Source organism: Brachyistius frenatus, unplaced genomic scaffold (genome assembly GCF_029030835.1).
Source record: "Brachyistius frenatus isolate BFR_SWC_R1_liver_20210118 unplaced genomic scaffold, ASM2903083v1 Contig_337, whole genome shotgun sequence".
Lineage (NCBI taxonomy): Eukaryota > Metazoa > Chordata > Actinopteri > Embiotocidae > Brachyistius > Brachyistius frenatus.
In genome coordinates, this window is record NW_027210936.1 from 243,587 (window position 1) to 270,296 (window position 26,710).

General features: G+C 41.1%; 1 protein-coding gene across 1 annotated transcript in view; it reads left to right on the forward strand.

Annotated features, from left to right (window-relative positions):
- The window catches only part of LOC138635896 (ephrin type-B receptor 1-like), a gene marked incomplete at its 3' end in the record, with an annotated part of 97,942 nt that overhangs the window by 43,467 nt on the left and 27,765 nt on the right, over positions 1–26,710 (forward strand). The window contains exons 2-3 of the mRNA XM_069723604.1: positions 3,069–3,133; positions 20,143–20,824. Coding sequence (XP_069579705.1) covers positions 3,069–3,133; positions 20,143–20,824 — 747 coding nt within the window. The remainder of the gene's footprint in view (positions 1–3,068; positions 3,134–20,142; positions 20,825–26,710) is intronic.

A 26,710-nucleotide genomic window follows, 5' to 3' on the forward strand; every position in this document is an offset into this window, starting at 1 on the left:
AAACACAGGGGACTACAGCGAGTTCTTGTCCCTCCTTGTCTTCCAAATGACTTGGTAAAAAACTAGAAGGAGAGAGGAACTGAATGTTTTAGGAGGACAAATATTGTTTATATAGGGGTTTTATGATCTAAGCTAAGGAGTAACCCAGTGTTGAGCTACTACAGACAGTGAGAGATGAAACTAAATAACAAAATAACCATACCAGCTCCTTAAAATACAGATTTACAACTACAATGTCAGTTTTTGTTCAAGCAAATTGTTGTGTCCACAAATCCGAAATATCTATTAAGTATCTTGATACCAAAATGTTTATGAATTACTTTGTGTCTTCTTTGGAAAGATGATCTTACATAAAATGCACCAGTAGACATCACTTTTTGAAAAATAAAATACATATACCAAAACCTAATTGTTTTATAAGTTTAGGCCATAATTTACAATTTAAGCAATTAACCAAGTGTTCTTCTTGTAATTTTAAAACAGATAGCTTTGCAAATTTTTGTGGGTATCTCATTTTAAAATTACACTCTTCAAATCCTCTTATGATTTAATGGATGAATGGTCCACATAACAGCTCATTTAAAACTCACACCAAGACACATACACAAGGGACATTTGCCAAATCCCCAGTGCCAGTGGACAGGTGTGTGAGCAATGGCATGACGGCTGTGTGAGCCCCACCCCTGTTGCTAATTACCACTTAGCATACTCCATTTACTCATCTGCTACTTTGATATTCTGCTTATGTTGGACATCAGGTCACATGACACGGCTCATCCAACCCTCCCATGGGCCTTTGACCTCCTTTGTCTCCTACCCTCGATGTCTTGCACCTCTTTCCTCCCCTCCTTTCCGTTAAAAAGGAAATGGAAAATGGTCTACCAAGTGCCTGTGTGATTTGACTAAAGCTTCTGTGATTTCCCTTGAGAAAGGGTTGGCAGTCCCCACAATGCTGGCTGGCGCTGAGGGCTGTTTCATGCTCCTATCTCCCCAGCTGACAGCAAGTCGTACAAGCAGGCAGGCAGGCTGGAGCTGGCTGCCTGGCGTTGGAAACTAGAAAAGGCAAGCCTGATCTTAGAGAAATTGAAATACTCTGATGGAAGCCGGGTGTGAACAAGGCTGTCAGTGTAGGTGCACACAGAAAATTGCTCTCCGAGTTAAATGCTGCATGTACATGTGCACCCGGTGTCCACCTCCGTGTGTCTTAACATGCATATGTGTGAGTGTGTGTGTGTGTAAAGCTGAATTATCTGGACTAATTGGCTACATGTCTGAGAACAGTTTATCACAGTAAGTGGAGAATGAGCATAAAAAGGCTTGTTTCTGTCCTAACGGTGGCTTGTCACTCATCCTTGCCTGAGTGTACTTTTTTTTTATTTTTTTATACCAGGACCACTTGAACTGCAGCTTTGAGTGTTCATCATTTGGCATGATTTCAAAATCACTGCAAGTTCAGTGAGATTCCAAATAAGCAGCAGCTGCGGGTGTGCGCTTCTCATGGAGGAGGAGATAAAGGGAGGGTGCTGAGGGCTGAGGGCTGAGGGCTGGAACCTGTTCTTGAAATTGTGAAAGACAGCAGCAGCATTGTGTTTTTGCATTCAATCAGTGAGATTTCTCCCTCACCAACAACGCATGTGGGCTGCGCAGCCAACCGTTTGCTGTCAAAGTCAAAAACACAGCAAGTGCAGTTTCCTCAGAAAATTCCCCCCACACCCTGCTTATCTACTACAGATAAGCAGGCGTACCATTCACCCCCCCCCCATCCCCTCCCCTCTGTCTCCCAACTTTGTATCTGTTTTGGCACAATAAACACAATTGAGGACACGTTATGGCAGGGGACATAAAAAAAATTTGAAATATGCCCTGGTTGAATCGCTATAAGATGAATGGTTTAGGGCAGAGAACAAACTGTCTGTTACAGGGGGAATTATGAATCTATCATTACACCGCTAAGGTCAACATGTCACTCAGTCTATCACTCCATAAATCTGTACCAGAGAGAGAGAGGGAGGCAGGAGAGACCAGCGGTTTGTGATAACTGCTATATTTCTCTCTTCTTTTCTCGTGCTAAATATTAGGTTTCTGGATTTCTGTGTGCCAACAAGGCAGATATTAATCAAAACAGGACTGACAAACTTCTTGGGTGAGCTGCCAGACTTATTTGTCTGTTGTGTCACTGAGGATTAGCAAGAAGGAAGAGAATGAGTAATCTTTGTTTTCTTATATTTCATAGATATGTGGCCAGATATGACACTGCGTGAAATACAGGTCCATAGGAAGGCAGATAAATCCAAATCTTCTCTGAACTTTTTAAATCTGATTTTCCTTTGTAAGGATTTAACCTCCTGTCTAATTTTTGTTTTCAGTTATTTAACATACATCTTCATATTTTGTGTCAATATATAATCACAGATAAACACAACATCGTTCCCCTTCCGATTAAAGCTCTCATGTATTGGATTTCTTGGAAATCTATGTATTGTAGTTTTAGTTGAGAAGAGCTGACACAGAAAGCATCAGGGACTTCTACCATAGACTATTTTTTAGGGAATGCCTCCACTAGGACCAAACAAACTGGAATGACCCCACCCTGGAGGACCCCCTCTCCATTTGTGAAGCCCCCTTGGGTAAACACTGCACAAATCCAACGTGAAAAAAAAATCCCCTCATTTTTCCACAAATGACTGCATATCATACAACTACATGCACACGTGCACACAAACAAAGGCAGGATGTACATACTGTACTGTAGTTTCATGCTCACAGAGAGAGAACACAACACAAAGCTCAGCATTTAACAGCATGACAGAGACGCTCAGACATCCCTTCCAGCAAAGTGCCGAGGATTTGTTTCCATGTCTCTTGTCTCAACAGAAGTGTAGCAGAGATGGATGAAACACTGTGGGGATTCATCTCCTTTCTGCTCATCGATGATAGTGTCAAGTGATCACTGGGGCTTGAATACAATTCAGCTATGTGGAATAATACTCAAAATAGCTTTTGTGAGGCTAACCACTGTCTCTCTCTCTCTCTCTCTCTCTCTCTGTGATTTTCTTTCTTTGCTGCAGAGACCGTGATGGACACTCGGGTGGCCACAGCTGAACTGGGTTGGACAGCGTATCCTAATTCTGGGGTGAGTCATAGTAAAAAAAAAAAAAGCCTCACAAATTTGACTTCAACTCTCTCTGTTTGGAGGAAGATAGCTCTGCAGAGAGATGCGTAACATGACACAGTGCACATACTGATCTACGGGCAGACTGATAAATAGGCAGGAAAGCAAGCAGGATGGTAGTATAGACTTAAGTAGAGCCCAATGTAGCTCCCATTATGGGTATTATTTTCTCTCTGTCCCGGTTCATAATGACTTAATAACATAATGGGTCCAAGTAAGCCCCTGTGAATGGAGGCTGGGGGGATACCATAGACATAATGATACTGTAATGATACATTTATGCAGGGAAGTGAAGGTATTAGGATGAAACACGGGAGGAGGAGCTAAGAGGATGGAAATGCTCAAGGCTTTTCTGATTTAAAGGGAACTATTTTCAACTTTCAGGTATTCTTATACACATGAAAGGAGTCGAAATGGAAGAAAGAAAGTGCAGAGTCATCAGAATAGGAACAGTATTTCCTTTTTCTTTTTAAAAAGAAACACAGTATCCAAATTGTTATTGCCCCATTACGCTAATGGACCTAAGGAGAAGTTTAAGACCTTGTTCACCGTGCAGTATTTCAATAATTCAATGAAAAGCTCCACAGCCCAATGCTGATATGAATCTTACAGGAGCTATCTGGGATAGACAATGACTGTTTCCTGCATTTTCTGGGTCTTTGGGTCTTTATGAGGCATTTTACACATGTGTAAAAGGAGCCTTTATTGCGACTGAACAGAGCCTTGACTGTTTAAACACTGGAGTGTGGCAGCCCACATTTTTTTGTCTTCCCGAAGGAGTACTAACTAAAACAACCTGGAAGAACCTAGAGCGTACATTATAGAGGTGTGTGTGTTCGGATAGTTTAAACTTTGCAGTGTCATCTTTCATTGGCAGTATAAATAAGTATCGCTTAAAAAAAAAAGTCATACTGACGTTCTCAGCCAGCAAACAAAGAAAAGGTGAATATAAGATGAGAAAACTTTATAAGATAAGAGGCTTGTAAGCTGAAGTCCACTTTTTCACAAAGAAATTAATATATTTTTCTTTTTATGATGCTGACAACCTTTTTTTTTAAATTTAAATTTAGATTTTTATCTCATAATTATTTTGTATTATACTCTAAAATCAATTTATGTTTAACATGTTAATGTAACATTTCTACTCTTGATAACTTGAAGGGGGCGGTGCTTGACTCCAACCAGCTGCCACCATGAGGAAGAATGATGTGTGACTTTACAGAATAATTCATAAAGCGACTCGTCAATTGTCAGTTTGGTTCAAAACAGAAATCGTCCTTTTTTTTGTCATTTTACTTTTGGCATCACACTATTTTTTGCATTGCCTCAGTCTTTGCACCAAATATGGAGGAAATATCCAGTAAGACCTACTGAGTAGAGACATCTCCAGTACTATTTCCATTGAAGCCCGTTCAGTTCAGAAAGCCTAAAGGCAAACAGAGCCTCTCCTCTGTGTTGAGCATTTTTTTTTTTAAGCTACTCCCATTGTAAAGGTTCAGGCAAAAAAAGACCTGTTTTAGGGAGAATACACTCATCACACTCACTGGTAGAACTTACTCCCCAATGTGGCTGCCCTGACTTTGCGTAAGAGCTGCGGCGTGACTGCGAAAATACACACTCTAACACACGTTATCTAACACTTTCACACGATTACAGTAGATACATTAAGTTTTCAATGGACTTCTGGGGCATGAGAACCTAAAGATCAGATGAATTCAAAATGTACAACTTTCACCTCAGCACCGCTGCAGGTGTGCCCCTCACTTTTGAGATTTCTTCAAGAGTCTGTTACATTAAATGTATTTATTCTATCAGAGCACATCATATCTATAACTGCATCATATCAGCCTCAAGACACAGCCCAAGAGAAACACTACAAATATCAATCTTATAACCAAGACTGGAGCCTACGGTGGTGTGAGCAGTGTTATCAATGTAACGATACAGAATGTACAGCTTATACTGACATGTATGACTACACATACTGATTTTTAATAATGATGCATATTTGTGTATAGCCAGTGCTGATTTGCGAACCTTAAAACTGCTTCTCTAACACACACAACAAGAGCAAAAGCACACACATGAGCATTGTTCCCATGCTATTCGATACATCTCATAAACTGTATAAAATGTATTTGTGCGTCGGGTTGTTTGTTCGGCTGAGCTGAAGGATTCATTTTAAAGGATTGCAGAAGCAGTGTCATTAGTTTCAGTGATGCAAACACAAGGACATCAGGGTTAGCCATGTGAACGTATAATAGAGCGGCAGTATGCCAATGCACACTTGTATGTTAGCATCTGCTACAAAGAAAGAGAGATCAGATGGTAAACAAATGTGTAATATTCTTTCATAATGTGCACTCCTCCAGGTTTTTATTTTCTGTTGTTTCATTTCAAATGCATGTATTTTTTTTTTATCCTCCTTGGGCTTCACCCCTTGTCCCCCCACATGTCTTTTTTTTCACTTTCTTTCTCACCTTTGTCCTTACGTGTCAGTCCTGTCTTGTTTTTTTTTCTGTCCAGCTTCCTCTGCCATCCTCTTACGCGCACACTTACTCAGTGATTAATAAAATATGGAGTCCCAGAAAGGCAAATGCCCCCCGACCTTGCCATGCAGCCATGTGACAGAGCAGACATGAACGACAGTGACACTGACACACACACACACGCGCACACACACACACACACACACGCGCACACATGTACGCACACACACACGCACGCACACACACACACACACACGCACGCACGCACGCACGCACGCACGCACGCACGCACGCACGCACGCACGCACGCACGCACACACACACACACACACACACACACACACACACACACAGCACCTAAAGTGCATTTCAATGCATTCATAGCTAATTTGATTATTCTGAGCTTCTGACAGTAACTTGGTTTACAAAATTTAACCTTAATGGTAAACCGGGTTATCTTTATCAAGTTAAATGATTAAAATAAAATTTGTCAACCCAACTGGATTTATGCAGGAGAAAAAGGATTTCACGGTCATGTACCATTGTAAACCAAAGTGGGTCACTTTGTATATTTTCATTTGTGCTGTGAAACTTAGTAAATACAATTCTGCAGCAGACATTGAAATATGAGCCTCTCTTTATTCAATATTTTTAATTTCATGAACTTACAAAAGCAGAATTGTGACATGCATAAGTTTATACTTGTAAAGTCTCAAAACTTCATAAAATTAATTAGGCCTTATATTTATGTGTTAGGTCAACATTCGTCATAAGGAGTTTTCAGCTGGTGGCAGTTCCTGAGTTTGATCAATTCTCTGCCGCTTCAAAACTTGTGTTAATAGTCACGAGCTTCTCTAACAAGCTGACTGACAATCTGAAAATGGAGCTTACATATGCTTACAAAGCAGGTGAAAGCTGTGTAGAGATATCGAAAGATGTACAGCTCGCAAATTCCACTTTCTGAAATCTAAGAAATGGCAGAAAACCTTTAGGACAATGAGCCAACGCATACTTCAAAATTCACCATCAACTACCTTAAGACACACAAGCTGAAGCTGAAGTACTGACTTAGCAGTCAGCAACCTTTACACATCATGCCACAGTTGGTTTGTTGTCTTTCTTTAAAGTTTCTTATATAAAAAAGTAGCAGCGTATTAACATTTGAAGAAAGGCCCATTTTCAATGTTTGTTTACTGCAGGAGGTACATTTACCTCTCTTTACTTTAAAGATCACAACATTTTTTAATTGGCCCAGGAGTGCCCAAACATTATCATTTTAAAAATTGCAGGAGCTTTTACATGTGCACAACAAAAAAAACCTAAAGCAAACAAACTCACAAAAAAAAAGAAAATCAATAACTTACACTGTGACAGCACTGAAGCAGAGCGGTACAAGACAAGATTGGGCAGAAGAGGCTCATCCTTGTAATCAAAAGTTTGAGGTTCCTGCTTTAAACTTTCAAAAAAGTATGTAAAACAGTTGAATTGTGTAATTTATTTCCACTATCATCACATTCATCAGCTATGTGAACCATCCAAATGCTGATTCCCTGCACAACCTATTACTAAGAAATAGTTGTCAGTACTGATTCAGACTGTGTTAGCAGAGAGAACAAAAATGTGAATGAACAATTTCATTGTAAGCCGGGGTTTTAGCTATCCAACTTGTGCTGTCGTTATAAAGTGTTTTCTAATTTCCTGCTTGATTTCTCACAGTAATCTGGTTTTCATGTGTGTGTGTGTGTGTGTGTGTGTGTGTGTGTGTGTGTGTGTGTGTGTGTGTGTGTGTGTGTGTGTGTGTGTGTGTGTGTGTGTGTGTGTGTGTGTGTGTGTGTGTGTGTGTGTGTGTGTGTGAGATGTAAACATAGACACTGTGCAGAGAAGACAATAAGAAAGATGACACATCGGGGTATTGTATGACAAACAGTCAGGGAGTGAATTTTATGAGGTGAAGGGAAACAGAGGAAATGAAGAAGAGCCGATGAGTAAAGTACTGGAAACAAGCATCAGCCGAGATGTGCGGAGATGCTATTAGGCTCAAAATGTTAACAAGCCTGTAGCATCATGCTACTGCAGGGAAATATACTGTCAAAATAGGAAAAAAACCAAATAGACTTACCACAAAGAATTAGCAATTTGGCCCATATACTTCTATATCTTTGACATTAAAAGATATGATATCAACTTAAACTCCCTGTTTCATGTTGAGAATAAAACAGCAGGTGGTGTGTGTGTGTGTGTGTGTGTGTGTGTGGGGGGGGGATTCTGAATACAAATACAATGAAAACTAAAACAAATAAACTCTGGAGAAGGTGCTCCCTGGACACACATGTTAGAGAGACCAGGGTTTGTTTGTCTTCATGTTTTTATCTGCATCATTCTTGAAGGGAGAAAGAGAAATGCACAATTGCATTCATTAGGGTGGACGGGTGGGGGCTAGTTGTGATAAGGGGGGAGTGAGAGAGAGTGGGAGACGAGAAGGAGCAGGAAAGAGAAACGTGGTAGTGATGTTAGAGGGGCTGAATGGTTTGCAGGATTAGGGAGGGAGTTGGGGAGGGATTAGAAGAATCTGGAGTGAGCGAGGGTAAAGGATCAATTGGGTGTGAACGGGACCTAAAAAAGCAACCCTGTGGGTGCATGTGTGGAAAAAAAAAGCTGAGGTTAACTCATATGACTCTGGGAGGTCATAGGCAGAGTCCAGGCATTAAGGGAAGAGCCTTGGGGGGGGAGCAGTGCTGAGGAGTTACACGGTCAGCGGGTGGCAGTGGCTGCGCTGACAGAGGCTCTGGGTGCTGTCAAGCGTTGAGAAACAGGGCAGGCTAGTTTGGTTGTAGGGAGCTTGGAGAGGAGAGGGATAAAGAGATGACCAAGTGAGCAGAGAGAGGGGTGTGGAGGATAAATGCTGGGGGACACAACGGACAGGAAAAAGCATGGTACAGTGGCTCTGACAGCTCAGTGCACTATCACTGCAGGAAACACAAGCGAGCAGACAAAACACAAGCAAATCAAGAAAACACCTTCACCAATTTGACAGACAGCATTTAAAAAGACAGGCTGCAAATAACGAAAACACTACTGAATAAGAAACTATGTTGCAAATGCAGGAAACACTACAGAATTCAGAAACACGCCGCAAATGGAGAACATTTTACAGAATTCAGAAACACGCTTTATACAAAAAACACTAACAAATCCAGAAACAGGCTGCAAATAGGCAACAGAAAACAGAAATGTTTCCAGGGGGGTACTAAAAGTGATAGACACTGCTCTGACATGCTAATTGTTGCCATGGTGACTCATACATATACTGAACTCCACTGAGCCAGCCTGTACGTTTTCTGTTTCAGAATCAGAATCCGTTTGTTTCAACATTTTATTGATATGATTCATATATCATTGCAAATATCTGCCATTAAGCTAGTGTTCACATTGTGTTCATTATCAACCGAATCTAAATGATCTGAGGATATACACGCAAGTAACTATTAAACAAGCGATGCTATGTGGCTTTAACTGTGTTAGTTACTTTCAGAACCAGCAGTTGAAGTTGGTCAACTGCGAGCACTTGATTAATAAAATTAGACATACATTGCTTAATTTGTTGAGAAGTTAACAATTAGATAACCATGACAATCTTTTAAAAGCAATCTGATCTCTCAGAAATCCATGAAATTACCATTACCTCTTAACTCTGTATTACTTTAGTAATGTGTTAAATTACGAGCCACCACCACGTAATACAGTCTTGAGAGGCTCTGGCTCTTAGCATGTGTCTCTGTGAGGTCATTTGTCCGTGTTTAATAAGACCATCACAATCACTGTTAAAAACTAGTTATGTTTTAAATTGCAGTGAATTGATCTCTCAAGAGTCACCGTGGCGTCAGGTTTGAGATGGAGGCAGAAACAGAATTCTGGAAATCACTTTGTCCTTTGGTTGTAGAGACAGAATAGGTCTAACCCAGACATGTTTGTTTGTATTTACTCTCACTTGTATTTCCAGATGTGGGCTCGTGTGTGCTCAGGCATAAATTCAAGTGGTTGAGAGTGTTGTTGGATCTGCACCTGCATGTGTGAGCACGCACAAGTGCAGGTGTTGTTAGAGGAAGGGCGTTTTTTTTGCGTTCGCTCCCCCACTGCGGCCTGCGCTTCAGCAAAACTCCTGTGGACCTTAACTGGACAGGTGTCAGCATACACTCAGCGATTCCTAAAGAGCACGATAGATCCACAACGGTCATTTCACCCATCTGCTGACCACACTCAATACATCTCAATTATTCATACACTGGAAGATAAGACAGGCAGTGGCTCGATGGGCATAAAGGAACACAGGAAGGAAAAGTAAAGTAAAAAGAAATGGGGAAAAAAAGCAGAAGGCAGAGAGGAAGGAAAAGGGGGTTAATTAAATGCAGATAGTAAAAGTCAAAGAGCGATCGAGAGCCAACCACAAACATGGAAAAGGAACACTGTGGCAGCACTGACGGAGAGTGACCAAAAAAACCGATATGTACTTGTACCGAAGATCCGCATCCTTGTAACAGAAATTATTAAATCCACGGTCGGGCATCAAGTAAAACCTAAAGCAACTAAAAAGATAAGCCATTGCATAATTTAGTTTCTGAAGGTGAACTTTGTCTTAATGTAAACGAGTCCAGAGTTTTTCCTTTATGTTAACAGTTCGAACACAGATTCCCTGTGCAGCAACACTATTAAATATTTGCCAGTACTGAGTCAAAACATGGTGGGGGACGGAGAGGAAATCAATTACTGACCAAATTAATGTCCGCTGGGGTTTTAGCTGTCCTACCTTTGTTGTAGATACAATGTGTTATTTGATACCCTGAAACAATTAAGGATGGGTGTGGGGAGAATAATGAAATACAGCAAAAGGCAGAGAGGAAGGAAAAAGTGGGTTGATTGAACGCAGATAATAATAGACAAAAAAAAAAAAAAAAAAAAAAAGACAAAGGGTGAGAGGGAAGGACGGAGGTGAACTCTGAACCTGCAGAGCTGAAATGGAACGAGAGGAGAAAAACAACAATGGGTCATGCTGGCTACACTTTACTTACAAAATTACTGGCACACAAACCCATGTTCCCATGCACACACACACACACACACACACACACACACACACACACACACACACACACACACACACACACACACACACACACACACACACACACACACACACACACACACACACACACACACACACACACACACACACAAACTGATGGAAACCACTGCGAAATATATGAATTTACCAAGACATGAGCATATGCGCATGTTTACACATTCACCCATTTAACGTATAAACTTTTCAGGAATGAGGTACGGTTGAAAAGAAATTGAAAATGCGCGCACATTTGTGCAAATCAATACACATCCACACGCATCACACATTGTCATAGCAGTGGGAGACCTGTTTCATTTTACCTCCATGGTTATTGAGTGTGATTTGGATGTGCAGCCAGACAGCTGAATTTGCTCTGAGCTCAGACACCGATATATGTGCTCATCATGAGGACTCGAATGGTAAGACAACTATCACTGAGATCACAACGCATCCACAGCTCTGTCTGTGTGTCTGTGTGTGTTTGTGTGGCTCTGTGTTTGGGCATTTGTGTGTCTGTTTGTATGTCCAATCCTAAACCTTACTTTAGTTCTGAATGTTTACTTTTTAATATGATACTTAAAATCCAAATCTTAATTGCAGAGGAGACTTGGTGAAGACAGTAGCCTCAACATGTTGTCACAGGAGGAGCAGAGCATTACAGTTTGTGTGCCACACAAACACAATATACTGTAGTTGCAAACTAAATCAGGCTGGTTTTAAAATGGGTGCCACTTCTCTTCATTTTTTTTTTTTTTTACCTCTTCTTCATTTTCTATTTTCCCTGGAAATGAAATAACATGTGGCTGGCTCAATTATTGATTTCCTTCCTGTGGATTCCCCATCCATATTTCTCATGTAAGAATTCTGTTGGATGTATCAGATACCAAGGACAATTTTTTTTTCCGTCAGAAGAATAAATAAAAGAACACAGTGATGGAACTAGGACAAAGAAAAAGAAAGGAGAAATGAGTCTACCCTTAATTTGGTAAGAATTTGGAGGAGTGGAGAAGGAGTGGCTGGAGGCTGAGTCTGACTTATGTGTGTGGGAGTGATTGTGTGTCTGCCCCCGTACTTGCAGTACCTACTATTTCAGCAGTCCTACGGAGTTGTCAGAAATAGAGGTAAAAGCTCTCCATTCTTCCTCATCCCTCTGCTGTTTTTTTTTTTATTGTTTTATTTGCTTTTCTTTCCTCCATCTCATCTGTCTCAGAGCTCTGACTCCCTTGTTGCTCCATCTGCATCTACCCACCAAATCGCTCGCTTTATACATTTCTGCCCCCCTCCCCCCATGTCATGTCGCACCATCTCTGTTCATCATATTTGTACCTCTCTAAATTACTTAAGCTGCAACTCTTTACATTCTGTCGGCTTCCTGGGTGAACTTCTCTCTGTTGCCCCCCCCTTCCTCTACTTTCACACCATTACATTTTTTTTTCTGTATGCTGTCACCTGCTGATGCATCAGAGCACACCTCCGGTTTCAACATACACTTGATGAGGAATTATTTAGTCTGCGTCCTTATCATCCTCTACAGTAGATCCATAAGGTTGCAGATGTAGTCAGACGTCAACCAAACACACAGCTTGAGCCTTTTACATGGGGTGACTCAATGCAATGTTGCTACTGGTAACTGAAAGCCTCGCTGAGGCAGTGTCAGCCGCATGGTTTCTCTTGAAGGTACCTGAGTGGGTGTTTACCAGGTGCAACGGGAGATACAAGTCTGAGGAAACAGTTCTCTGTTTCAGCACGATTACACAAACCTTGTTTTTGTCTTTTAAACATCTAGTTGAATTGATGAAGGTTTCCGAACCTTTTAGTTAATTATTTTTAGGCTTGTTTATTTATTCCTAAATGGGTAATTGTATGAACATCTTAATCAAGTAAGTATTTAAAAAAATAAACCATTTATTAATTATTTCACGCAGAGCTGCCCAAAGGACAATGTCTTTGTTTCTATAGTCAAAATCAGAGTCTAGTAACTCAGTTCATATTGACTCACCAAGACATTAAATGTCCAATCATCAGGACTACAGATGATGATAATATTCATCAGAGAATGAATTAAAACAAAATTGTGTTACAATAATTCCATCAGTCAATAGTTAATACATTTTTCAATGGGAAACATTTTACAAATATGATGTTTATTTGTTATTAAAATTTTACTTGATGTATAACTCACTTGTCTCTGTTTATCCATATCAAGCAACCTTGTAACTGTTCCACCACCCACCGGTCTCTATGAATTATGCCTGTCTCAATCGTTAGAACTTAATTTTTTTAAATCTTCTGTATGAACAATGAGACTGATTTGACTGCAGTTAACATCTTAATTTTCATACTCGATGGATGAAATTGAACAAACTCATTTACATTTTCAGCCTGCAATTTTCAGTGAAAACAGTAGAGGCATGTCTTGTGTTTACTAACTGTTCAATCTAAAAGCATCCACAACCCAGCGGATTGGCTGGTTCGTAATTCAAAAACTGCATGTGTTAATAATGGTATTATGAAAGCTTAATGGAGTTGGATGTTCATTTAAATGACACAGCATGATGCCATATAATGTGAGTCACTTTCAAAATGTAAGAAAAAAGGCACATCAAAGGTATTTGAAAACACAGAATGAGACTAAATTGCACTTAATGTGTCAACACAGCACATTTCTTCAACAGTATAAACACATTTTGATAAAGTTTGCATGAAAGTCACCATTACGACTAAAGCAAAACAAAAAAGCCTTGATAGTTTTTTTTCCTAATCAACACGAAGAAGAACTAACTTGCTTAACGTCTCAGGCCAATACATGTATTGATCGGGGTGTGGGCGTGGCCAGGGAGCAGCTTTTCAATGAGACACATTTTGCAGCTGCCAGCCAGACGGACAGAGTTCTACTCTGGCTCAGTCAAACTGTGTGACTGTAATTATAGAGTGGCTGGGATCTGGCAGGACTGGGAGTGTTTCAGACATCACCATTTCCTCCCCATCCATCACATTCAGCCAGGCGGAACTAGGCCTCAGATGCCCCGCAAAATAATCATTCCCATGCAACTGCCCTGACAGCAGCACTCATTCAATAACACAGCTGATCAGAAATGATAATAGCAATCATGCCACTGCATATTTTAGAGGCTGCCGTCTGGTTGTGTGTGTGTGTGAGGTGGCAGACGAGGCGTAGATCTCAGAAAGTTGGGACAGTGAGTGAATGAAGCTTCAGTTATTGTACCAAAGCAAACCAACTGTTGCTTTATATGACATGTCCATTCTTTCGACTTCAAGGAACAGACCCTAAGGTTGAAATGCAAATATGCTCATTAACTCAGATGGATTTGAAACAGCCTTTGGAAAGAAAAAACGTATCTGAGTTGCGATGACCGTCAGCAGTGAGCTTTGCAGAATGAGAAGAGCATCTTTCAGCAGGGGCATAAAGAGTTCAATCCCTATCTCAGCTTTTCATGTCCACCTATAATCCACTGTCCTTCTGAGACCTTGGCCTTTAGAAATCTGTCAATTTGAATGTCACCTGCATGTGTGCTCTTTCTTTTACTGTTTTTATCAAGAGCCAGCACTTTAAATGTGGATTTATTCATACCTAATTATTAAAAACAAACGGATTCAGTGAAGGTATATTTTCCCTGCCTCAGTACAATGTTGTGTTGTCATGAATAACAAATAGGCTCATTATTGAAATGTCCATCCCAAGCCTGTGGTATGAAAAACAATCTCGTCCTTGCCTCCACCCACATGTTTTAGTCCCGCAATGATAGATGAACGGACAACTCTTGGTTAGAAAAGTGCTTGCACAAAAAAATCACTCAGGCTTACAGATTTAAAGACGGCATCTGAGCCAATCCAGAATTCCCAAAATGATTTGGGGAACACATCTAAAATAACAAAACAATCTCTTCTACTTCCTTTGAAGGGGAAGCTCAAAGTCCAGTGCTTTAACTGAAAAGGGCACAAAAAAAAAATCTGTTGTAAACTGCATCAGGAAAGTGTAGTCAGGGACACAGCCAAAGGGAACACGACTGCAGTGGGGGAGTGGTTCCATTTGGTCATTACTGTCTACTATTTAATACATCTCTTGCCTTGGGTGCTGCTGTAAAAAGCTCATCGTCAGACTGAGTAATGGGAGTTTTGACAGCCATTCAAGAAACAGTTGCCAGACACTCGCCTACTATTTGCGATGGCATTTTGTAGACCTTTCTAAGCAGAGGATCTTTAAATGTGGAAATGCTCTGAGCTGCTCATCACCCAGTTGTGTTCAGTGTCTGAGCATGTAGCTGTATTAAATGGTGCTGATGGATTTGAAAAGCAGTTTGTGAGTGTGACTCCGCTGAGGCTCAGACGGCGGACTAGAGGTGAAAGATCAGCCGAATAAATGCCCCAGCATTCAAGCCCCTCTCTCATCCGAATTGACTGAGGTTGAATGATGAGCTAAAAGTTGTCAAGCCCTTTACTTTATATATAGGTGGTTAAGCCAGAGCCACAAAAAGACATATTGCTACCAAATGCTGCCGCTGGTTTTATGACTGAAGGAAGAGTTGCAGCACATTAGAATAGAAGGTATATTGCTCATACTTATTGCATTTCATTTTGTGACATCCATTAGTTGCCTTCTACCAAATAGTCCAAGAAAAAAGGAGCCCTATGTACAAAACTCTGGTACTAAATTACGAAATGAAGGCACTTTTGGCGCGCTTTTGTTTACTTTTCAAAAACATCACAAGTTCCCTGAAGATGAGGTAAATTATACTCATTTTAATGTGACAAAACAACAGCACAGGTTCATTGTTGTTCTTTGTTGTCTACTCTTGTGCAACTCTAACATAGGAAGAGAGACGTGCAGAGGTTGAGGGAGCGAGTGAACGCGAGGCTAAAAACCTGCCTCGCCAAGTAGCGAAGATATAATCTAATCATTGTTTTCTCTAAGTGTTTAGTATGTAACAGCATTGTAACAATTAGAAAATGAAACTGACATATTTTTCAATGGCTCACTCAAACTCTTTTTGCCCACTCTATCTTCATCTTGCTTTATTTTACAATAGTACTTTTTTTTTTTTTTTACCAAATAACATTTCCATAAATGTTTATTCATATTCAGAATATTTTTTATTACTGGTCCCCACTGCTGAATTGTGTAAATGAGTGTTGTAAACAAGTTGCACCACCACTGAGGCTCATCTTGAACCAATTAGCAATTTTGAGCTCCACAAAATTTGTCCTGATGTGCCCTCAAAAACTACAACTTCCGGGACAGCAAGGAGGAGATCGGGAATAACAGCCCAGGACCTACATTAAGACCTTGGTTCCCTTTTGTATAAAATCAGGTTTCCGAGTTCCTAAAGATTTGCTCCTATCCTGCTCCCACAATGCCTGCTCCAAATTACTGATTAGTCCAGCCCTTTGGTCTGTTATTCTCCTTAGGTGTTACGTTGTACATCCATGCTCTGATAGGTTAGTCCTCCCACCTCCGAATTGGGGCTGTGCTTGTCCCCAGCTCTGTATTGGATGCCGTCGTCCTCTGGAGCGAGACTTCGGCCATCTGAGCTGCTCTGTGTTATTTTAGTCTTTGAGGGTAATGGCAAGAGATCAATGTGATGAATGGTCTTTATGAGGGCAGAGTATTGATGGCTTGATGGCAGTGTGCTGAGGCTGTGGGAAGGGGAACATCAGCCAGAATAAATTACCCTCCCTCCTCCTCACTTCTCCCAGATTTCTCTCCATTCCCGTATTTTTCTTTTGTCCATCACCGTGTCTCTTTTCCTTTTCTCCACCCTCGCTTCTCCAACTCAGCTAGCTGTGACTGGTCATTAACACAAACATTACGGGTTCCATGAATCCATAGCTCCTCCATCTCCTCGCTGCTGCTCATAAAACAGAGCATCCATAATGACACACAATGGTCACACTTGACAATCAGGGGCAGGGAAGAAGTGTTTCCTATATTACTGATAAAAGCAAAGCTATTAGAGTGGAGCCAGCGGGTACTTTTGGTCTGCTTACAAATGAGTGATGTGTAAAGAGGCTCTCAATAATTGTCAGGAAAAAAACAAGTTTGTTTTCAGCGTGATCAAAAATCATAAAATATAGATATAAGGTCATGCAGAAATGAGAGAGAGCTAACTTCATAGTGACACACAAGCGACTTAGTGATGCTCGGTAGCATCTTTGCAACAGCTTCTCCACAGTACTCTGCATCCTTATTTCATCAAATTGTCATCTATATTCTCTGTTGGTCTATGGTGTCTTACCTGACTGTCACAAAGAGATCATTACATTTCATCACCTGAATTTATGGGGGGATCTACAGCAGGGGAAACGCTTGAAAAATACCTTGTTCTCCTAGAGCTGACATCAATGATTGTTACGATCCCTCCCTTTCTGTTTGCTGTGGTTCAAGTGGCCTCTTCCTGCTTGAGCTTGCAGTCAGGGACAGTCGTTAAGCTAATGTGGTGGCACCTGTGTAGGCCTCTCCCAGTGCTCCAAATACCAGCCTTGTTTCATTGTCTCGCTTTCTCTCCTCGGCTGCACATCTCCCGGTTTGGTTCGGTTGACTTTATCTTTCACCTTCAACACTTGCATACATATTTATCACCCATCCATGCATTACATTCACCACTGATGCTACTCATCTCCACACCCCATGTTCATTTTATAGATTCACTTTTTTAATTTTAAATAAAACTCTCCATTGACATTTCAACCTGTCTCGTCTCGCCTCCTCTTTGTCACAAGCGCTGAGCCGGTTTGTGACAATGATACATACCAGTAACATATTGTAGGTGCATAATGCATGGACTAAATATACACAGTTTAGGCCTTGTGTTATTTCATACACACATTCTTAAAGAGGAAATGGATGCAACGACGAGATAATCCATTATCAGTAAGGTGACAGGTGATGATGCCTTCTCGTTTCGCTCTGCTCTGGCAAGGTCACAGATGTCAGATGGAGTAGTGCAGCAGATAGATTTGGTTTAAATGATGTCAAAGGTCTAGGAAAAAGCAGGACGATGTAAATAGGGCCGAGGTAGAGTATTGACGTGACGAAGACATGTGCTGCTTACATAGATACCGTCCTTGTTTCCTAAATGCGGGCGTCATGTGTGAGGATAACAATAAAGATTCTGGATAACCAATAGCAACGCTCATACTCACAGTAAGACAATGTTTTAGACCTCCACAAGCAGATATGTGGCATGTAGCCTCGAGCACTCAGTAGCAAAACAACAGCTAGCAAATCAATATGTGGTCAGTAAACCATCAAATTATAAACAGCACCTTCTCTGACCACACACGAACACAGCATATGAGTACTAAGCGATGAAAGGAGAAGAGGAAACGGTGTCACAAAGTTTGATCTCTGCTAAGTAACTAATGCACCTGTAATAGTTTTGTTTGTCTTTGACACAATGGTAACGCTGAAAATCCACTGAGGATGAAATAGAAAATTGTCGTTCATTATTATATGAGCCAATGAATTTCTGGACAGATACTGGACAGGCATTATGGGAGACGCCTCAGGCCTCTCTCTGGCTTGAAATATGGTGGTCATTTGGCTAGACTGGAGGAGGAGAGGACCCCCTCCTGGACTGGAGCAGACGGGTGCAGAGGAGCCTAGGGCTGGCTGTATTAATGAACAGGCAGTGCTGAAAGGGACAGGTTCCTGTAATGCTGATGAATGGTCATTACAGAGCTGAGACGAGAGAAGGGAGCTGGAGGGGAAGAGAGAAGAGGGGGGGAAGAGTGGAGTGTAGTGGGCACCGAGGGAGCAGCAGTGAAAAAAGGCTTTAATTTGCACCTCAGATTTCTGTAAACTCATTTATCATGTCAGCGGTGTCACTGTTCGTCACGTGTCTCCTCACCCCGCCCTCTACGTGCCCTCACTGGAACCAAACCTTAGTGTTTTTCTCAAGATATGTCCACATATTCCCTGTGTCAAATGTTTCCCTCACTGACATTGATTTTGTCTATTTTCAAAAATGTGACTTTAACATGTATCCTGTACTGTATAGCATGTCTCACAACATTATATGGACTCCTCGAACGAGACTTCTGAATCTTTACCATCATTTGACTGCTTGTTGGGGCTACATCTGGAGAGCTACTATCTTCCCCTCTCCATTAAGCCTGATTAAGCAACTGGGGCTTTAAAGGTCAGAAGAAGGAGGAAGCACCAGGAGATGTATGTACACGAGAAACATAGACTGAGTGGAGGCCCACTCAGTCCACTACTGACCTCATTAACGTCTCCTCGCCTGCAGATGTTTGGATCATTGGTGTTGGGGAATTTGGAGGAACAAATCTCCGCACCAAGCTATAGCTCTAAATTAGACTATAAAGAATGGTAATATTACAGAGTGGGAGTGATCTGAGGCAGCAAGTTTCAAAATTGTTTCAGATCATCCTCATATCTTGCAAAATATTCATTTCAAGTCAGTGGGCTTTTTATGTGACTGTCAAGAAGCATGCAGCCTTTATTTTATTTTATTTTTTGCTCGGATGCTGTATGCTAAGGAAAAACACATTCCTTATAAAAATAGTTTTACAAATTAAAATATTGTATCTTGACTATAAGTAGAGAGTCTTTCTCTAATATGTTCAGCACGGCCAACTTCTGCACAGTCACACGGTTATTCAAAAGTTTTCATCTGAAAGCAGGCTTTTTGGCAAGCTTCTTACTGTGATTTCTCTCCCCGATTCTTAGTGATTCCAGCCAAATCTTAATGGCACATTTTCATCATGATTTGGTGCATTGAGTTAATTCCCCCAAGGGGCTCCTGCTGCTCATCCAACATACTTTCTGGGTCACACCTGCACGAAATGGTTTGCAGCGTATTTCAGTCCAGCCTGCACACAAATGGCTCCCCATCAGACTGGCTCTTAACTGCCACACTGTCCCTGTCTTTTCTAATTGTAATTCAGTTGTGCATAATGTTTTACACACTATATTTTATAATGCATCAACATTGGCATAGATGGCAAATAGCATCACATCCAAAGTAATTACTCAGTTTGTGCATATACAGTGGGAGCACACATACTACAGCTCTGAGTGTATTTAGAGAAGTGGTGTTGTTGTTGCTCTTAAGAAATTATTTATTATTCCTATAAAAAAAAAAAAGGGCATTTGTGTGTTGTCAATGGATGAATGAGTCCCACAACTCAACAGGCTGATGTGTTCTTGTTCATTCAGAAAGAACACTCAAATTTTGAGTCTTAGGGAGGTTACTGATAATCTTTGCGGATCAGCCAACATTCTCTATCGAAAAATGAGAAAGCACCACAGCCTTTTCAGAGATGATTACTAATCAGCCATGTTCACTCTTCTCTGCCTCTCTCTTTTTTTTTTTTTATAGTGGGAGGAGGTGAGTGGCTATGATGAAAACCTCAACACCATCAGGACCTACCAGGTGTGTAACGTCTTCGAGCCCAGTCAAAACAACTGGCTCCTCACCACCTTCATCGATCGGCGTGGGGCGCAGCGCATCTATGTAGAGATACGATTCACCGTGCGCGACTGCAGCTCCATCCCAAACGTCCCTGGCTCCTGCAAGGAGACGTTTAACCTCTACTACTATGAGACTGATGCTGTCATTGCCACCAAAGGCACAGCCTTCTGGATGGAGGCCCCTTACCTCAAGGTGGACACCATTGCTGCAGATGAGAGCTTCTCACAGGTGGACTTTGGTGGACGCCTGATGAAGGTCAACACAGAGGTGCGAAGCTTTGGTCCACTGTCTAAAAATGGCTTCTACCTGGCCTTTCAGGACTATGGGGCCTGCATGTCTCTGCTGTCAGTCAGGGTGTTTTACAAGAAGTGTCCAAGCGTGGTGCAGAACTTTGCAATTTTCCCAGAGACCATGACAGGAGCTGAAAGCACCTCCCTGGTCATTGCCAGGGGGATCTGCATCCCCAACTCAGAGGAAGTTGATGTCCCTATAAAGCTCTACTGCAACGGAGATGGCGAGTGGATGGTTCCTATTGGTAGCTGCACATGTAAGGCTGGGTTTGAACCTGACAATGGCAATGTCTGCAGAGGTGAGTAATAAAGTATTCACTTTTGTCATAAACGTGCTGCAGTTGTTATGTGAGTGTGTTACTTCTAGCAGCTGAAAGCATCCTACTTACAAGCTCTTTGCTTTTCATTACTCACTTTCTTTTAAAATGATGGCCTGCGCACAATACAACAAATCAATTCATCTTAGACAGTTGACATGAATTTGTGCTATTTTTAGGCTTGTATATAACAAGGCATCAGCATAGCTTGGATCACCGATTTTCTGCACCATTGGAAGGGCTGAATTGATTGTGTTTCATGTGTTTTGCTGAGAATGATGTACCGTACTATTACCTTGATCACATCTACCTCCGGAGTACTAAAAAGGCACATTAGTATTGAGTTGTAATCTGGAGCGAATTTTCCACTTTTTGTACAACCTGCCTTACAGATGGTGGGAGGTTTGATTCTGCCTCAGCATGATGTGAGGAAGACTAAATTCGAAGGAATAGTTAATAACTTGTGCCTGAAGGGAAGGCTAATCTGCATTTTTGGTTCAAGCTGTCACTTTCTCTGCCTTCCTGTGTGTCCTCTAATGCACCTTTACGCTCTGTACCTTGTTATTCTGACACACGCTCACACATACAAACAGAAAATTTGCTCAGGGTGTCTGATGATAATATAATGGCCTGGGGCTCTTAGTATTTTGCAGTATTGGTTGGCCAGCCTCTGGAGGTTAGGTGGAGAGTGTGTGGAGCCTAGATAAGATTGATTGACGCACATCTGCTCTGATCAATAAACAGATATAGGAATGCCACATATCTACAAAGCACACCGTGTGTGACCGTTTCTACTGTATCCTTCTCGCACTGCTCTATATCCTCAGCGAAACACAGCCAGACACTTACATACACACCAAAGCAAACACATGCAGTCCTTGGCTCAGAGGGAATGACTTTCAAATGAAAATGAAAAGGCAATAGTTGGCTGCTTTCGGTTAGTCCATTAATAACTTTTGATTTTACATACATCATTTTTAATCATATGTAGAGATCACAAGTCTGTTGAGAACTGCTCTGTGTTTTGAACTTTTAGTACACTATTAAAAAAGTTTTACTGCTTTAATTTTTCAGGACTTAATTCAGCCTGATCAGTAGGACTGCTGTTTAACTTTTTGATTTAGATTCTTAATTTTTATGGCTTGTTTAACAAAGTTGTCTTCAAGAAGTGTGTGCCTTTGTTACTTTTTTTCTGTCATTTAATAATGATATATATTTTTGGCACAGCATATTTAATTAAGCACCGCATGCTCAGGTAGGGGAAATATGTTTTAGTACAAAATCTAACTACAACTTGAATGGTTTTCTATTTATGTTCTTGTTAAATGCATTTTCTGTTATAAAGCTACATTCAGTTGTCATAGCTGTTCACTAATGTATGTTAAATACAGTCTGTTCTTTGAAGGTTAAAAATGTAGGGAAATGTTCAGTGCAGGAGTTTTGAAAGCAAACTAACCAAATAACCTTGCCTGTCCTCCAACGCAAACAAACCTACAGGCTTAAATGGATGAATAGTTTTTTGCCCTGCAATCTTACTTGATGCTGATTCATGTCTTTTTTTTTTTGCCCATCCTTTCTCCACAGACTTTTCTTTTTTCCTCCACTATTTACCTCCACCCTACATACCCTTACAGCACAGTAATTGGAGCCTCAGGTTTCCCTGAGAGTTGGTACAGTAGGAGGGTTATTGTGGCTCGTATTAGTGGGGGGCATTGGCATTGTTGTGAACTCCACAAACACACATGGGCATGCGCACGCAGTCCCCTGGCAGGCACCGCACTACAAAGGTGCTTTGAACACAGGAGGCGAAGTATATTTCCACTAATTCCCACAATCCCACTGACTTCCCTCTGTAAGTACCCACAGCAAGTAGACTTCCTGCAGAGTTAAGTTTGACATCTCCCTCCTTCGGATGGAAGTGCAGCATTATGGGAGGTACGAAACACAGCCTGCAGAGAGAGGGAGTTGTAGTATGTAGCTAGTTGACTGCAGCATGCATCTGTGAAATGTGCTGTATGTTGACCTTAATGCTCAGGACAAACACACTAATTCACATACAAGCATGCATGAATAAAAAAGCGCAGTACAGAAGTAACAGATGATCGAGCCATCTCTATATCTCTCATAACTAGCTCACTCTGTGGGGAATCTCTTCCTCTCTCATCTCCACTGAGATGCCCCTCCAATAACAGCAATCTTAACCTTTTATTTTCGATGCGGTCTCTTTTCGTGGACTTGTAATCCATTATTTAAACAGGGAAATCTAACCTTAGAGTGCTTGTGGAAGTTGAGTACTATGGGCAACCAACCAATTGGGTGTTGGTGGAATAACACGGCTTCAGCATTGGGGTTAAAGTAATTGCCCATTAGAGATAAGGTAACAGCAACAGTAGCAAAAAGATGCGAGAGTATAGTTCCATGCTGAAATAATTCTTCTCTGTGAAGGCAACATGAAGGAAAAATTTTGCATAGGAAAGGCATGCACCGTAGCACCTAATACCACAATTACTTCAATTTTGATCTGTGTAAAACAAGGTGGTCATGTATCACTATACACCAGGGTTTCCAACTTTTTTTTTTTCCTCTGAGAGCTGTAGTGTACGAAGGCTGCTCATGTTAAGTAACATTTATTCACATAGCAAAGCTCCACCCAAACCAGCTGAATAAGCTTATTTTATGTGAAGAAATTGATACTCAACACACACATTTTTTTATCACAACAGCTAAAATTCAACAGCATGTGCATGTTTTTTTTAGTATGCTTTTAATTTGAAAAGTCTCTGCGTTCTGCTTACCTGCGGCACAACTTTTATCTCTCACTCACTCAGTGACAGACACTCGCTTTATGTTATTTACTTAATTTATGAGCACCTGTTTCTTTTTAACTTCGTGTGAGAGTCTCTGCTGTGTTTTGCAGGCACGTTGCAGGTTGCGATAGTTTCTGTCCTCTGATCTCTGTGTGTTTCACAAAGGGTGGAGCTCAAGCTCTTTTGCACTTCCATGGTGCGTAGCAGACTCAGGTGAAGGAGACCAAGGGGACATTTTCCACTTGTAAATTGATCCCATTGATAGCATCGTTCTCTAAGACTAGAATAAATAAATAAATGCTGAAATGGATCGCCACATATATCTATGTATGGGAAACACTGCATATTGTTCAATCTAACCGAGTGTCCTTATGTATGTTTGTTTGTGTCTGTTGCCTGTGTGTGTGTTTGTGTGTGAGCCTCCCAGTACCTGATTGCACTTTCTCCAATCGATATGTTTTAATTAGTGACAGGTAGCCTGGTGTGTATGTGTGCGGCCTGTTGTCAGTTGGGCAGAGAGACCATGTAGAGTTGTTGTGCTCTGTAACGATGATACCAGCATGCTATCCTCATTAACCAGCTCCCCAGCTCCCACACAAGCCATTTGGGTATCCCCCTCTCTCTCTCTTTCTTGCTTTCCCACTGTCTCTCTCTCTCACTCTCTCCCCCTTGGCAATGTAAGCAATCTGCTAAATATTTTATCACCTCCCTGTTAAATCGACCAGAGACACTCCAAATAGCACCCCACTACCTCCACCACCGAAAACCTTGTCTTGTGTGTGGGTCCTGCACAAGTATCTACTACAGACTGATTAGATGGCATTACCGTACCGTCTCATAATTGTTGTTGTGGTCTCCAGCTGAGTGATTGATAGACGCACCTTGACTGTGTTTGCTTTACATCTGTTTTGTTTCTGATCTGATATGGTCATTGATCATTTTAATGTTCTTTGTATTCTCCTATATGAAGTGATTAAAACTCAGTGGCAAGCTAATTATTCTAAACTCCTAAAAGTGAATTATGTGGCATAAAAATTGCTTCACACCAAATAGGCCTAAATTATACACTTTGATAAGCAATTTGAAACTTTGGACTGCCTATACCTCATTTTGCTTTAAGCAGTTTTTACCTGTGAGGAACTACATTTTCTCTGAGCTGATAAATGCCTGCCGGGAGTCTATAAAGCTGGCAGTCTTTTATGAGGCCCTCCACTATAGTTTGTCTTATATTGTAATTGGTTGACCATGCTCAAAGCCCTATGCTTCTGTCTCCTTTTTACCTCAATGGGCCATTCCTATGCAAAACACATAGCTGCTCTCAATCTCCTAAACTGGCGGGCTTGGAGAGGGAGGATCGTGAAGGCAATGGAATGGAAGGAGTATTATTTCAGCTACTGATTGTTTTTAAGTGAATGTGAATTAGATATGAAAAAAATAGGACAATGATTCAATGGCTCATCATTATATGTGAAATCATCTATTCATGGAATATTATATCATCCTATCAATCCATCCATCAATCCATCCATCAGTCCATCCATCCATCCATCCATTCGTAATCCAATGAAATATCCATGATTATGTATTCTATTTAGTCGGGTATTTACGTAATTCCTCACCCGAGCAGCACTATAGACCTATGTGGCAATATGAATCTTCTCACATTTTCCCTCACCGTTAGGCTCCAGCAGGCTTCTGACATGCTGGCACATTAATATTACAAATATTCAAATAACTTTATTTAACATTCTGCAGGCTGACAGTGGCAGCGGGAGATTCACAGCCCATTGAGCAAGTGCGCTTCCCTGGGCTAAGTGCCGATTCATCATGGCTGCCTTCTCCTGTCTAATGGCAGCCATCATGAGGCATGAGCAAGCGCGCGCGCACACACACACTCACTCACTCACACACACACACACACACACACACACACACACACACACACACACACACACACACACACACACACACACACACACACACACACACACACACACACACACACACACACACACACACACACACACACACACACACATAGAAAAACATATTCCTTCTTCTGTGTGTGCATTTTCAAAATGTCAAATGTAGTGATCCAGGCACATAAATCACATTATTAACCCTAACCTAAAACCTTATGAATCTCAATATAAACTCCTGTAGGGTTCATTGTCATGGACATCAAGATGCATGTTTATTTCTCTTTACTAGATTCTAGCTGTAGAAATACAAGTACTGAATCTCTTCAGCCATTTTCACATATTTGAAGCTCTAAAGTTTGGCCTTGGAGGCTATGTTCTTTAAACTTTTAGTTTTACTGTTTTCTAGTCCATTGAGGTTTTTATTACTTCTTTAAATGTCTTATCTGAGTGTAAATGATCTGACAGACAGGATCTGCAAAGGCCCGGTACCCTATTAGAGCCAATTCCAGTCCATTTGGCCTTGTCTACTTCTGTTCCACAGAGTTTACTTCATTTGCAGAGAAGCATCCATGTGTACTCACCATCACACAACAAAACACACATAGACACATCAACATCTGCTAAGTCACCTTGAAGCCCAATTAAGTAAGCATCTGACTCTTCCTGTTCCTATTAGTCTTATGGAAGCGAGGACCAGCGAGATGAGGACAAAATGGAGTAGTGGGAGGAAGAGACAGTGAAAAGCTATAAGAAAAAAGAAGAGTGAAAGACTTCTTGTTTCCATGGCTCTCAATAGACTGAATAGGGGGGATGGCAGAGAGCAGTGGTGAAAGAGCGTGACCCAAACAAAGACTCTTTGAATTTAAGGCCCAAACAGAGTGTTTATAATGACCCCAAACACAGATGCCCTGCTTTCACTGCAACGACAGAGTCAACCGCTAATGATGCGAGGGGAATCCAGAGATTTTGCTCACACATAATGGAGATACCCACCACAAACAGAGCTGTTTTTATCCCCCATGGAGGGGCACATACTCCTGTTCCTATTATTTTTTCACTCTCTGTATTTCCTTTCAGCTGCTCCTTTTTTTATTTATTTATTTATTTATTTTTTATCTAGTCCTCTCACCTTCAGTCCT